The sequence below is a fragment of the Myotis davidii genome, unplaced genomic scaffold (genome assembly GCF_000327345.1).
Source record: "Myotis davidii unplaced genomic scaffold, ASM32734v1 scaffold108, whole genome shotgun sequence".
NCBI lineage: Eukaryota > Metazoa > Chordata > Mammalia > Chiroptera > Vespertilionidae > Myotis > Myotis davidii.
The window spans coordinates 711,031-726,454 of NW_006299260.1; the positions used below are offsets into that span (position 1 = coordinate 711,031).

The following is a 15,424-nucleotide window of genomic DNA, read 5'->3' on the forward strand; positions in this document are numbered from 1 at the left end:
AAGCAGTGGTTCTCAACCTTCTGGCCCTTTAAATACAGTTCCTCATGTTGTGACCCAACCATAAAATTATTTTCGTTGCTACTGTAATGAATCGTAATGTAAATATCTGATAAGCAGGATGGTCTTAGGCGACCCACAGGTTGAGAACCGCTGGTCTAAAGGCTTTTCTTTCTTAGCCAGAATGAGAATATAAACTATACAATAGACTTGGGCCATGAGATATGCATATCATGTTAAATGAACAACTGTTTGCATTTTTTTTGTTTTGTTTTGCTGGTTACAAGTGTTTAAAAAAGATAAAAGTATTGCAAGGATAAAAGTTTTGCAGTTGGAATTACAGTTTCCATAAACACCATTACATGACAAGGATAGATATTTCTCAAGAACCACCAGAATTCTTCAAGGTTTGTTTTTACCGTAAAATCAATAATTTCATTTTTTATCTAAGTCCAAATCTTTAAAATTGTTTATATTAGAAAAGAATCATGGACCTGTTATTCAACTTGGATGCCATCAAGATGGAAATAAATGACTTTTAAAGAGTTTTTCGGAGTTTCCATATGCTTATAATTTACCTTTATAAATGCATTGACAGACAAGATTCGAATAGGAAATACTGGGAAGCAACACAGATGCCTCACCCTCAGTGTGGGAATACTCACCTTCATTGTACGTGGCTGTTAGTCACTGAGCTGCCTGACACTTGCCATTCCTCCTTTACATTGAATTAAAGACAGACTGCTGCTGTTGCTGGATAGTGCACTCCTAATCGCAAGATTGTTCTTTGAAATTTTATAGCTTTTTAGTCATTTAAATGTCACCAAATTTTACATCTTGCTTGCTTTTCTTACCTCCCCCCCCCCCCGAATTTAAATGTGTCTTACCAGTAATGCTATTTCTTCCTCTGTAATCCTAAAACTTTGTAACTTATGTCTGTCATTTTATTAGCTGTATTGGGTAATCCTTTTGATGCTAAAGGCTATCTAATTGCTATCATTTGTTCTTTGAGAAAGTGGGGCTGCTTACTCTAGTGTCTGAAATACTCATTGATGACAATATCTGCTCTCCATAATTCTGAGATCTGATTCTAGTGGGTAGCGATTTTCCTAGTTTTTCATCCAAATAGATAAGCTTTTTTAAAGACTGGTTAGAACTGATTTCAGTAACATTTTAAATACTTAGCTGACAATTACATTTTTATTTACACTAATTTTTTTCAGGTTTTACATATTTTTAGTTTTGCCTAACTACATTTCTGATCTCTGTAGTAAATGGCGTAAGTTTATCTAATGTTTAAAAAAATTGAGCTACCTAGAAGCAAAGACTACCTATTTTATGTGCACTTGGTAATGCAGTGAATTTCAACCTTGGCTCTACATCAAAATTGCCTTTTAAACGTTTTAAAAACATTTCTGCAGATTCTATTCCTGAAGATTCTATTTGGATAGAGCTGTGTGGGGCTAAGATAAAATTTTTAAAAGCAGGATTGGGAATGTTTGGCCTAAGCATTTTTTTTTACCCCCGCCTCCTGAGATCCCATAAGATTCAGTAATACATCTAAAAACTAAAATCAACCTCCTTCCCAATCTTGTCCCCTAGTTCTCTAATCAAACCTGTACTGCACCTGACCATTTTGGTGCGGTGCACACAATTGCCAGCCTGAAACATAATGTAATAAGATCTTAGGACTGTTACTCTCCTCCTAGGGGAATGCCTAAGATATATATGCTTGGCCCCTATGTGTCCTGGGAGTTGCAGGCAGAGACCTATTCCACAATTGCAAAATCATCGGTGTCACAGGCAAGTAGTAATCACAATTTGAAACCTTGTCGTGTCTGTTAGAGATTCATGTTGGCTAAAATTTGTCTGATTTAAAATCTCCCTTCTTTCTGTCTTTATTCCAGACCTTTGAAATATTAACTGGGAAATGTATCTTAAACTCTCATATCTTTTTTATTATATTTGCACGTTTTTCTACGCCTGAATAAATTTGCTGAGGATTCAATTTTCTGCATCAGAAAATGAGACAAAATTTTCTGACATTCTGATATTTAAAACTTTCAAAAAGTTTTAAATAAATTATATAGGAATTTATTATTTAAGAGAGATGGGCTGCTGCATATTAAGTAGTATTATATAATACTAACATTCCATTATACTTGCATTCCAACCACATTTCACAAACATTTTATAAAACAAAGTCACAAAGTGTTTTCATATCTCTTTGCCCCTATCCCACTATGGCATATTTGTTAGATATAACACTGAAAATAATTCTAGAGATTATGATGATCCTTTTTACTTGTATATCCTTTTTTACTTTTAGAGTTAGTTGAGCCACACTTTTTGAGTAAATGCCAAAGCTCTGAGCTTAGGAAATGGAAGCAAGCCTTAGTATAGTATGTTAAAATACAGTGAAGAAAAATGATGTGCATTTCTTCATTGCCTCTTTTTCTTTCTTCTCATGTCGAAATCCATCAGCGGTACATTCAGATAGTTTTTTCATGTTATATGTGTATTTTCTGTCTTTACAGTACTTTATTTAATAGTTTGCTACATTGATCATAAATCATAACAAGTTGTATTAGAACTTTGAGGAGGAATGCCTGCTTTTGCATTTTTTACTATTGTTTTTGTTGCAAGAAACATGTCCTCTTAGTAGTTTACATTGAATTCTATTTCGCATATTTGTCAACAAATAATTTCTTTAAAATTTTAGATGATATTGGTGCCCACATGAATGTAGGAAGAACTTATAAAAATTTAAATAGAACCAAAGAAGCTGAAGAATCTTATATGACAGCCAAGTCACTGATGCCTCAAGTAAGTTATCATTTATTCCTGTTGTGTCATGTCTATTAAATATCCATATTGAATAAAATTATCTAGAAAATTCTTATCTTTCCGTCAATATTGGTATAAAAGTAAGGTGTCCAATGAACCATCTATTTAGTATAAGTATAATAGAGGAATAAACTTACTTTTCTAGCTCAATTTAAAAAAATTTTCACATAGTCTATAAAAACTAAATTCATAGTTAATGAATTTTTGATATTTTTTATTACAAGTTATCAGTGAGTTAAATTACTTTAGGTGAAGAAAATTGTATGTATGTACATTAAGCACTAAATTTAGCATTAGTCTTACCAAAAAAATAAATGAATAAAACAAATGGATACATCTCTGTTGCTATATTGTGTCCATTAGTTGTTACAATGATATAAGATTCTCTTGATATTTTGGAAAATCTGATCCTGCCTTTGACCTAACTATGCATCATCAGATAAGATGGTTTATACCCTGGCTACAGTTTTCTTGATTTTAGTATGTATTAATATTATATTAATAGTAGTAATATTAAAATGAATGGTTAGTTTGATAATACCTTGAGAATTCATTCCTAAGATTCTAAAGTTAAATTGTGTTCAATGTGGAATTTTATCAGATATAATTCTTCTGCTCCTTGAAAATTTGGGTCCATATATTATTTATGATAATGTTTATTGAACATGAATAATCAATAAGACAATTTAACTCCACCAGACAAGCGAGGTTTTAGTATAACTATGAAATGTAATTAACTACCTTATTGTCACAACCAGTAAATAAATATTTTGCTAACAACATGAAAGTTGACATGGTTTAACAAATACACTAGACAGAGAAAAGAGTCTTAAATTCTATTTCTGGTCTGACATAAACATACTGATACCTTAACCTGTAAAAGTTCTGATTTATATGACTTCATTCTCTTAAGTTGGCATGAATGAAAAAAATACATTCTTTAGTGCAAGAAGATATTATTTTACATGCTCTGACTATAGATGCTTTCACATTTTTATGACTTATTTTAATATAGTAGCAGTAAAACTAATAGCATTATCTTTTTACATTCTGTGTATATTTTAAATAAGCTACTAGGCTTACTTACTTTTGACTTTTATTTGGTAATGAAATATCAACTTAAGGAAATGCCTTTTCTTTTGAACAGATTATTCCTGGTAAAAAATATGCAGCCAGAATTGCCCCTAACCACCTAAACGTTTATATTAATCTGGCCAACCTGATCCGAGCAGATGAGTCCCGGCTAGAAGAAGCTGATCAGCTGTATCGACAAGCGATAAGCATGAGGCCCGACTTCAAACAGGCTTACATTAGCAGGTATTATAGTTCATGTTAAGCTGTTGTTATAGAAAATTGAAGCTGCATCTATCTGCATGTTACACTTTGACTATTTTGACTAGATTAGCTTTTTCCCCCTTCACAATCTTAGTTGCAACTAACATAGAAACATAGCCCATTTTGGACTAGCAATCAAAATTAAATTCATTTGATTTGAAATTGACAGGGGAGTCCATAACTTATAATAGCAAACTTTAGGTTTTATGTGAAAGTAGCTCCTTAGTTTCATTTGCTTCTTATCACCAAATTTATTTTATGTAAAACACCTAAAACTTACATTTTATAATTGTACTTTTAATATCTAACTCTCAGAGCTTTCTTAAATAAATGCTGAGAGTTGACTGGTTATTAATGCCTTTACCACAAAGAAACTATTTAGTTGTCATTAAAAATAAGTTTTTGGTATCACATATTAACCTACGCATAATTTATGACATTGTTTCTATGTGGAAAATGCATTTAGAATTTAATAAGTTTTTGATTTTGAAATTATTAGGGAGCCATTGTTGTTCAGCCTTATTCAGTGCTTTTTGAAATTCTCTAGGTTTAGTGGGGTTGCATCTGTAAATAAAACCTTTATTGTGTTAATACATAAAGAATTATTTAACAGTCTCAACTTAAAAAGATAACATTTTAGAAAAACACTCATCTAAAATGTCCCTAATAAAGATTATTAATAGGAAAAAAAACTGGCAAAAATCAAGAATGACAACAACAAAAAATATTATTCCAAGCATTCCAGTAACTTTTTGTGTATGTACTTACTATACTATAAGTAGTCGGTTTGTATGAAATGATTAAAAAGGCCAAAGATAAAAAGGTTTCTTTTTTTCCATTTTTTTTGTTTATGAAGTTGCTGTTTATTTTTATTTTTTTGCCCATTTGATATATGTGTGAAACAATATTTCCAAAAATAAATGGGAATATTATTTTGCTGAGTTCTAACAACAACAAAAAAAGAATACTAATAGTCATTCATTTGATTTCATTCCTATGCTGATACTTTAGGAAAGAATATTATAATACATCCATACTTAAATTGATTTTCATATATGTACTTAATAAAAATGATGTTTTAAACTCTCTAACAGGAAATAGAACCATATTAGAAAGATTTATAAAATAGTTTTCAAATTGTGATCCTCAGTTCCAGCAATATTTCTCAAAGGTATCTGCAGGTGGCACCAACGCCCCTTCCAGATCAGCTTTTTTAATTCTCCCCCAGCTCCCTTTACCCCCATCCCCCAACCCCCAATCAATGGTCATTTCATAAGAATACACTGACCCAGGCCTGTGTGGCTCACTTGGTTGGAGTGTCATCCCCTACACCAGCAGTTCTCAACCTGTGGGTCGCAACCCCTTTGGGGGTTGAATGCCCTTTTCACAGGTCGCCTAAGACCATTGGAAAACACATATATAATTACCTATTGTTTTTGTGATTAATCACTATGCTTTAATTATGTTCAATTTGTAACAATGAAAATACATCCTGCATATCAGATATTTACATTACGATTCATAACAGTAGTAAAATTACAGTTATGAAGTAGCAACGAAAATAATTTTATGGTTGTGGGTCACCACAACATGAGGAACTGTATTAAAGGGTCACGGTATTAGGAAGGTTGAGAACCACTGCTCTATACCAAAAGGTAGCACATTCGATGCCCTGGTCAGGCCCATGCGGGAGGCAGCTGATCTATGTTTCTCTCTCACATCCATGTTTCTCTCCCTCCCTCTCCCTTCCTTCCTCCCTCCCCTTTCCTCTCTAAAAAAAAAAAAATCAATAAAATAAAAAATGTTTAAAGGATATGTAGAAGATAAGTGTTAAAATTTTTCTAATGCTCTACTTTTTGGAGAGTAAGACATATATTAAAATGCCCTATCACTACGTTTTTCTTTTCTTTCTTAAAATACTATCACCTGGTTTTCTGACAGATTATCTCTCACTCTGGTAGCTATTATTTTTCTGAAATAATCTAGTCTGCTTCCTTTCAAGTTATATTCAAAGAATATATTTTTCTGTGAATACCTCCCCACATCTTACTCTCTAAAGTCAGGCATGCTTTTGTTTTTAAATAATATTTGAAAATATATCAAGTCATAGCTTTGCCAAAGCTATGACTTCATGTTTGAGGACAGTTTCCAAAAGTTGTTTGTTTTTTACTGTTGTTGTTGTTATTATTATTATTATTATTATTAAACTTATTGGGATAACATTGGTTAATAACATTATATAATTTTCAGGTATACAAGATTATAATTTGACATCTATGTACTCCATTGTGTGGTTTCCCACTCAAAGTTTAGTTTCCTTCCATCCCTATATATTTAACCCCCTTTACCCACTTCGCCCTTCCCCCCAACAACCTCTTCCCCCTCTAGCAACCACCATCCTGTTGGCTGTATCTGTGAGTTTTTTCTGTATTGTTATTTGTTTATTGCTTTTTGTTTTAATTCTATGTATGAGTGAAATCATACATCTGACTTATTTTATTTGGCATAATACTTTCAAGATTCATCCATGTCTTAACAAATGCAATATTTGTTACTTTTTATGGATGAGTAATATATATACATAGATTGTTTTCATGTCTTGGCTATTGTAAATAGAGATGTAGATATCTTTATGGTAAGTTTTTTCATATTTTTCGGGTAAATATCCAGAAGAGGAATTCCTGGATTATATAGTAGTTCTAGTCTTAATTTTTTGAAAAACTGCCATACTGGTTTCCATATGGCTGCACTAATTTACATTCCCACAGTCTATAAGGTTTCCCTTTTCTTCCCACCTCTCCAACGCTTGTTATTTCTTGTCTTTTTATAATAGCCATTATAACAGGTGTTGAGGTGGTATCTCAGTGATGTTTTGATTTGCCTTTCCCTAATAACTAGTGATGTTGAATAGCTTTTCATACATCCGTTGGCCATCTGTATAGCTAGTTCATTTATTAGTAGGATCGTTTTTTGTTAAGTTGTGTAAGTTCTTTATATATATTGGATGTTAGCCTCTTTTGGAAATGTTGTTTGCAAATACCTTCTCCCATTCAGTTGGTTGCCTTTTTGTTTTGTTGATATTTATTTTGGGTTATTTTTCTTTTGCTGTGCAGAAGCTTTTTAGTTTGTAGTAGATTCATTCCTTTATTTTTGCTTTTACTTTCCTTAAGTTTAGGGTCTAGTTCACAAACCTTCTGACACCAAGGTCCATAAGTTTAGCGCCTATATTTTCTTCTATGTATTTTGTTGTTTCAGGGCTTACATTCAAGTCTTTAATCCATTTTGAGTCAACTTTTGTTTATGATGTAAGATAGTAATCTAGTTTCATTCTTTTGCATATGGCTCTTCAATTCTCGCAATACCATTTATTGAAGAGACTTTCCTTTCTCCATTGTATATTCTTGGTTCCTTTGTTGAAAATTAGTTATCCATATATGTATGGTTTATTTCTAGACTGTCAATTCCGTTTCTGCCAGCTCCGTGTAATGTTTTTGACTACTGTGGCTTTGTAGTATAGTTTTAAATCAGAGAGTGTGATACCTCTGGCTTTGTTCTTTTTCTCAGTATTACTTTGGCTAGTCGATCATTTTGGAAGAAAACTTTAAGAACCTTAGTTAAAAGGGAAAAAGAAAGCTGTGAATATATGGAAAATCTTAAAATGTGTGAAAAATAGTATCTACCAACCGACATGGTAATATTGTAACTAAAGCTTGTGCTTGTTTTTCCACAGAGGAGAATTGCTTTTAAAAATGAATAAACCTTTCAAAGCAAAAGAAGCATATCTTAAAGCACTAGAGTTGGACAGAAATAATGCAGATCTTTGGTACAACTTGGCGATTGTTCAGATTGAACTTAAAGAACCAAATGAAGCTCTTAAAAACTTTAATCGTGCTTTAGAACTAAATCCAAAACATAAGCTAGCATTATTCAATTCTGGTATATTAATGCAAGAATCAGGTATGTTTTCTCAAAATAGTTCTGCATTTAAACACGTTGTAATTAGAAATATAATAAAATCTTAACTTAAAATATATTGCCTGTAGCAAACATTTTGTGAATGGATAGTTTGTATCAAAATTGTATAAATGATTTATAAGTAGAATTTTTAATATACTTAAAGTAAACTTCTCAAGGAATATACACTTACATATATGACAAGTCTAATTGTTCTTCTGGTATATATATGTTAAGACTGAGTTTTTAGGTAATCTCTTAAGCAATGTCTTATTAATCCTGTCACTTTATGCACGAAAATATAATCTCATATATATATATTGCTCAAATAATCTGAATTTGTAAAAATTTTTACATAATTATTTCTAGGAAGCTAATAGCATTGTATGTTTTAGGAAAAAATATTCTATCTTCTCTTGATTTATAAGACCAAATACTTTTGGTATTATTTTATATCCAGTTTTACTATTTTTGAAATATTGTAATTTCCTATAATTTCTATGATTTAGCAAAACTAACTTATGAATTATAATAAATCAGGATTTTTTTATATATGGGGATTTTAGTACTAAGAAAACTATGATTTATAATCTTCTATATTTGGAAAATAGAGTTACATATTAAGTCAATTCTTTTTAAAACTTTTACAAAAAAATGAATGAATCATAAAATCATATTATTTTAGAGCAAGAAGATTTGCAAGTTTACTTTTACCAATCTTCTATAAAGTGGATTAGAAAGTGAGGACCAAATATATATAATAACTACCCCAACTTTATATTGCCTGTAGTAATTAGTCCAAGATAGGAACTTAAGCCTACTGATTTATTTTCAAGTTTTCTTTATTTACCATATTGTCAAATAAAAGAATAGAAGAGGGCTTTAGCCTGGTATTCAAAAAAGTATAAATTTAGAGAAGAGCTAATATTTTTGTGAAGTTAGCTAACTTTATTTATTTATTTATCATTTTATGGATTTTTTTACAGAGAGGAAGGGAGAGGGATAGAAAGAAACATCGATGAGAGAGAAACATCAATTAGCTGCCTCCTGCACACCCCCTACTGAGGATATGCTCGCAACCAAGGTACATGCCCTTAACCGGAATCGAACCTGGGACCCTTCAGTCCACAGGCTGAAGCTCTATCCACTGAGCCAAACCGGTTAAGGGGAAGTTAGCTAACTTTAGTAATCATGAAAGGGCCCATTATCCAACACAAGTTTGTACCTTAAGTTTTATAGTTGTAGACCTTGAATTCATTTGTATTTACTTACAATAAATTTATCTCAATAAATATTTGTTTATTAAATCCAAATATGTATTTATAAACTATACTTATGGTATATTTTTACCTTTGAAACATCCTAAAAAATTTGAAATAACATACAAAAATCTTAATAAAACAGAAACATTTTGTTACCCAATAATAGTTAATGTTTACTAAGCATTTTTACGTGCATCTCATGTAGTTCCAAGAAAATTCGTAAGTGAACCCAGAGAAGTCCTATATCTTGTTCAATGTATAAAGTCACAATGTTAACAGAATCAAGATTGATTGCATGTCTGTTGGCAAATCGCATGCCTCTTTTAATTCTCTATTCTTTCTCTGCTATTCCCAGTTAGCTTCTAAACTGTAAGGAGATATTTTGCGAGCATTTCAGTGTCAAACACACTCTCTCTTTCCTATGAAGACTAAGATTTCCCTCTCTGCTTTTGATTTAGGTACAGCAATTAGTTGTTTTGATGCTCTCTTTTTGTAATCTAACTAGATAAAATATGAAAGTGGCTTTTTTCCTCAAGATTAAATTTATTTGCTAACAATATAATGTTTTTGTGTTGTTGTTTTTTTTAAATTACTCATAGGTGAGGTTAAGCTCAGACCTGAAGCTAGAAAACGACTTTTAAGTTATATTAATGAAGAGCCACAAGATGCTAATGGTTATTTCAATCTGGGAATGCTTGCCATGGATGACAAAAAGGACTCTGAAGCAGAGATGTGGATGAAGAAAGCCATAAAATTACAACCTGACTTCAGAAGTGCTTTGTTTAATCTGGCTCTGCTGTATTCTCAGACTGCAAAAGAATTACTGGCTTTGCCAGTTTTAGAAGAGTTACTCAAATACTATCCTGATCATATCAAGGGTCTCATTTTAAAGGGAGACATTCTGATGAATCAAAAGAAAGATATACTTGGAGCAAAAAAATGTTTCGAAAAGATTTTGGAGATGGATCCAAGGAATGTGCAGGGAAAGCACAATCTTTGTGTTGTTTATTTTGAAGAGAAAGACTTACTAAAAGCTGAAAGATGTCTGCTTGAAACATTGGCATTAGCACCACATGAAGAATATATCCAGCGCCATTTGAATATAGTCAGGGATAAAATTTCCGCATCTAGTTTAATAGAACAACCAATATTCCCAGTTAGTAAGACTTCAGGAAACAAAGTTCCAACTGAAAATGCAAAAGAAATAAGAAGTGAACCCCGACCCACACAGGTAATCAAAACAAGTGATAATAAAAGTTCATCTAAAGCCAACAAGCAGTTAGGAAAAGATACAGACAGTGAGACCCCTCACAAAACAACAAAAGAAATAAAAGAAATTGAGAAGAAAAGAGTTGCTGCTTTAAAAAGACTAGAAGAGATTGAACGTATTTTAAATGGTGAATAGCATTACTCTTTATTATGTGACAGTGGTTTCAAACAACTTCAGACTATATCAATTGATTGCTTATGGCAACTTTGAAAAATAGCAAGGATTCATAACAGAATCATGAGCTGCCTCTATGTAGGATCAAAATAAGATTTTTAAACACCTACCTTACACCAGATTATGTATTCTAAGATACCACATAGTTTTCTGAGTTTTGGTGAATATAGCTGAAATACTAAATTACATGTAGCTAATTTGTACCTTTTATTATAGAAGGATGATTCTTCCAGCAGAATAATCATGACTACTATCAATTAAAAATAGTCTGAGGCCTGAATGATAATCCTTTGGGGGCAAATCCAATATGCTATTTCATTCTGTGAATTCCCATTTATTACTGAATTTATTTTTCCTTCACCTGTTGAAATTTGTCTATGAATTGAAAACACTTATTGAACACTTATTTTTTCTTTAGTGACTTTTCTGTTTAACCAAGGGACTTTGCCTGTAAATCATATATACTGTATTTATTTTCTTAACATACTGAGAATTTCACAGCATGAACCACATAATCATGATTATCTTTGACTTATATTCCCCAAACTATTCATATTTCTTAGGGTCATAGTCATACTAAGAAGTCTCAAAAACTATAACTTTATTTAAACTTTTGATTTAAAACATGGTAAGTTTCTCTTTCATCTTAAGATGTATTATCTCTCTAGTGTTATTTAAATTTTAATTTTGTTTCTAAAAACTCAATTATTCTTAGATTTCTTAAGCAACTAAATTGAGTTCTGTTTAACTGAAGGCGAACAATGTGATGTTTATTTTTAAACACTAAGTTCTTAATATCGTGTTATGGTGTGTATTTTTATTAAATATTTATTTTGACTACTGAGCTTTCATGAAATTTTTAAAGCTGTTTTAATTCTATTAAGTATGGAAAACAAATTGCTATTGCATTTTCCTATGTGTGCATGTATTACACTTTAACCAAAATTTCATCATTTTGGCCTGATGTCCAGCTCTAAAAGATAATTAGCCAATAATTGAATTAATAAATTGATCATTTGGTTTTAGCATATTTGAACCTGAAAACTGTTAAAAGAGTAAATACAAAGCAAATTTATTAATTTAAATCTAATATTTTTCTTGACTTAAATGCATTTCAAATGAATTTCGTAATACTTAATAAAGTTGGTGTTGACTTAAAATGTTAATGCTAACATCCTGGGATAGTAGCAAATTCTAATTATGAAGTATTTGAAAAACTATATATTGTTTTTGTCTTCCTTTTTTTGAGATAACATGTGTAATTGCATATTGTTTCAAAAACCATATCCCTGTAACTTTTTAAAAGAAATGTTTTATAAATAGGTCACAAGAAATATGGTATGTATTAAGGACACACTTGTACTAGGTTCCCTGAGGCTCTCTCCTGGATTACTTTTTAGGCAATGTAAAGCAAGCACTGACACTAATGGTAGTTCATTCTTGATAAAGGAGATTCTGTTATTCATTAAATACCTAATTTCAGTTTTTAAATTATGGCTTTGTGACTCCAGATATATAGTGAGAATACCTCATATGCTATGACTTGAAAAAAGGAAATCTGTGTTATTCTTATCTTCTTTCTACATATCTTGAAAAAAAAGCTTCTGGGTTTGATCTCTTTGGGTATAGTAGCAAGTGAGTATAGTTTAGAAAAGTAGAAGCAAATGTTTCATGACAGCAGACCATAATAAAAGCTTTGAGCAATATTTTAGTAAAATTATATAACATTCAAAAGATAAAAGATATATTGTTATCCAATGATTTTTGTAGAAAAAAGAATTTCCTCTTTACTAACTCTTAGAACAGTGCCTACCATGTACGAAGTGCTCATATATTTGAATTTTAAATAATTTATTTAAATCAGATTCAACCTGAAATTAGTAATTTTTCCAAATCAATGTTTTGCAACCCTCACTTTATATTACAATCATCTACAGGGCTCTTAATATGAATCTACCCACAACAGTTAAATCTGAATTTTTTAGGGTGGGCGCTATTAAGTTTTTCTAAAAGTTCCCCGAGTTATTCTAAGTTGTGGTCAGCGTTAAAGACCACTGATCTAACTTAATTTTTAAAATCCTATTATCTCTTCTGTATTAACTTTTTAAATAAGTAATATAACCCAATTAAAGTTTTTTAAAAATATATATTTTTATTGATTTCAGAAAAGAAGGGGGAGAGAGAAACATCCATGATGAGAGAGAAACATTGTTCAGCTGCCTACTACCCACCCCCCACTGGGAATCAAGCCCACCACCCAGGCATGTGCCTTGACCTGGAATTGAACCCCAACCTTCTTATTTATAGGTCGAGGCTCAACCACTGAGACATGCTGGCCATGCTCTCCAATTAAGTTTTGATGTTTTAAGTTCCATTAAGAAATACGCTCTTCTGATAACTAGTACAATATGTCTTCACATAATGTCATCAGTAGCTTCTTGGAAACTGCTACTTTCAGTGAAACAACATATGATGAAACCAGTTTTGCCACAGGCTAATTGATATAAATAAGTTACTTTTCTACAGCATATTTCCAGTCATGAAAACCTCACCAAACTTCTAAATAAAGACCCAAAACTCCTGATAATAAACATTGAAATAAATGAGTTATACATACATTTAGGAAAGATTAATAAAAATAAGTAAGAGAATTAGTTTCCAACCCATTTATACCAGTTCAATGTCAAGGAAGGCTGGAGCTGTTCCCAGCAGCTCAGAGCACAAGGCAGGCACCCATCCTGGACAGAATGCCCTCCCATCACAGGAAACACTACACACCCACCCCACACTCAACCAGACTGGGACTATGTAGACACTCCAATTAACCTCACGTGCAAAACGGAAGTGGGAGGATATTGAGTATCTGGAGAAAACCCAGGCAGACATGGGAGAACATACAAATTCCACACAGACATGGCCCAAGCTGGGAATTGATTTTTTTTTTCCTCATCAACATAACATCAAAATGGTATTGAACAAAGTGATTCTTGAGTACTTGCTGTATTTATTCCATCTAAGTTCCATCAAGTTTACTTATGTGTAAGGTGATTATTTCTTATCTTTTTATTCATAATACAAATTTATTCAAGCTGTTTAGGTCAGAAAAAGGGAATGTGTTTTTTCTGCTTTAGAGCTGCCCTTTTAAAGGGTAGGGACATTTTAGCCCAGTTCACTAACCTGTGATTCAGAGTTGTGAGCATATATGAGTTTGGAAAAGAAAATTTATAAAAGGTTTGTGTGCTGGTGAAGGATGTAATTTTAGTTCTGTTTTACAAAAGAATCTACTCCCCTTGAGTTCTAGGAAAGCTTTGACAATCCCCAAGGGGTAGTTTGTTAATCCTTCACTGCTTCTCAGAAGGAAAAATAAAGTTTTTCATATATTGTTCCTATATGTGTTTGCTTATGAACATTCAAAATTGGGAATTTTATCTCACAGTTATTTCAGTAAGTAATTTTATGAGGTTGATGGCTTGTAGGACAAAAATATGTTTGCAATTTTGTGTTTACTTTTATGTAAATATTTGGTATGTGACTTGCACAATTTTAATAAAACCATGGCTTTCATTACATCTAATTTGAGGTTTCAACTTCATGTTACAGAATGCTTTAAAGATATTTCAATGAAAAGCATTATGAAAAGATATAGATTTGTATGTCAATTTATACTTAGAAATCCACATATTTGTCATATTTATTTTTATAAAAACCTCTATTTGTCTGCATGACTAAATGGTATTTAAAATGAACCCCTTTAAAATGTCTGGTAATTTTGTCCAAAATTTTATCTATTAGAAACTGTCAGCCATCCATGTTAACAGTTCATAAGAAAGTAATTCAAAATTGTATGCATTTTATATGACTATGGTGTCTGTCTGTACCATATTTCTAAATATGCAGTATTAAATTGATACTTTTTAAAACCTTAACCTGAACTGCCTTTTAGTGTTAAAATGAAAAAGACAATCTGGCAGATAGTTTTATTAGCAGTCATCTAAGAAAGGCATGTGTTAAATTAGCTCCTAACAGTGATACAGTTTTAAAAAATCTTTATTGTTGAAAGTATTACAGATGTCCCCCTCTTTTTTCCTTTCATTGCCCCCCTCCACCCAGATCCCACCCCACCCCGGCCTTCACCACCCTATTGTCTGTGTCCATGGGTTATGCATATCCTATATAATAAAGAGCTAATATGCAAATTAACACTCACAAGATGGCTGCCTATGACCAGGTCAGTAGGGAGGTTAGTGAGGGATGACCAAACGACTGAACAGCAGGCTGTGTGGGGTGACCAGGCCAGCAGGGGGGCCGTGAGGGGCAACCAGGCCAACAGGGTGGGCAGTTGGTGACTAGGCTGGCAGGAGGGGTAGTTGGGGGTGACCAGGCTGGCAGAGGAGGCAGCTGGGGGCAACCAGGCTGCCGGGGGAGGGGCAGTTAGGAGTGACCAGGCCGACATGGAGCGGGCAGTTGGGGACAATTAAGCTGGCGGGGGTGCGATGAGGGGCGACAGTCTGCCTGAAAGAGAAGTTAGGGGCGACCAGGCCAGCAGAGGGGGCAGTAAGGGATGACCAGGCCAGAGGGGGGAGTG

The 15,424-nt window shown here is 32.5% G+C and overlaps 1 protein-coding gene across 7 annotated transcripts in view; it reads left to right on the plus strand.

The window, feature by feature from the left end:
* Window positions 1-11,245, plus strand: part of TMTC3 (transmembrane and tetratricopeptide repeat containing 3) — a 70,008-nt gene extending 58,763 nt beyond the window's left edge. For all 7 annotated transcript variants that reach the window (XM_015571137.1, XM_006774738.2, XM_006774739.2 and 4 more), the window contains 4 exons: window positions 2,720-2,823; window positions 3,992-4,161; window positions 7,910-8,136; window positions 9,995-11,245. In XM_015571137.1, the coding sequence (XP_015426623.1) occupies window positions 2,720-2,823; window positions 3,992-4,161; window positions 7,910-8,136; window positions 9,995-10,800 (1,307 nt within the window). In that variant the 3' untranslated portion in view covers window positions 10,801-11,245. The remainder of the gene's footprint in view (window positions 1-2,719; window positions 2,824-3,991; window positions 4,162-7,909; window positions 8,137-9,994) is intronic.
* Window positions 11,246-15,424: the final 4,179 nt, after the last annotated feature.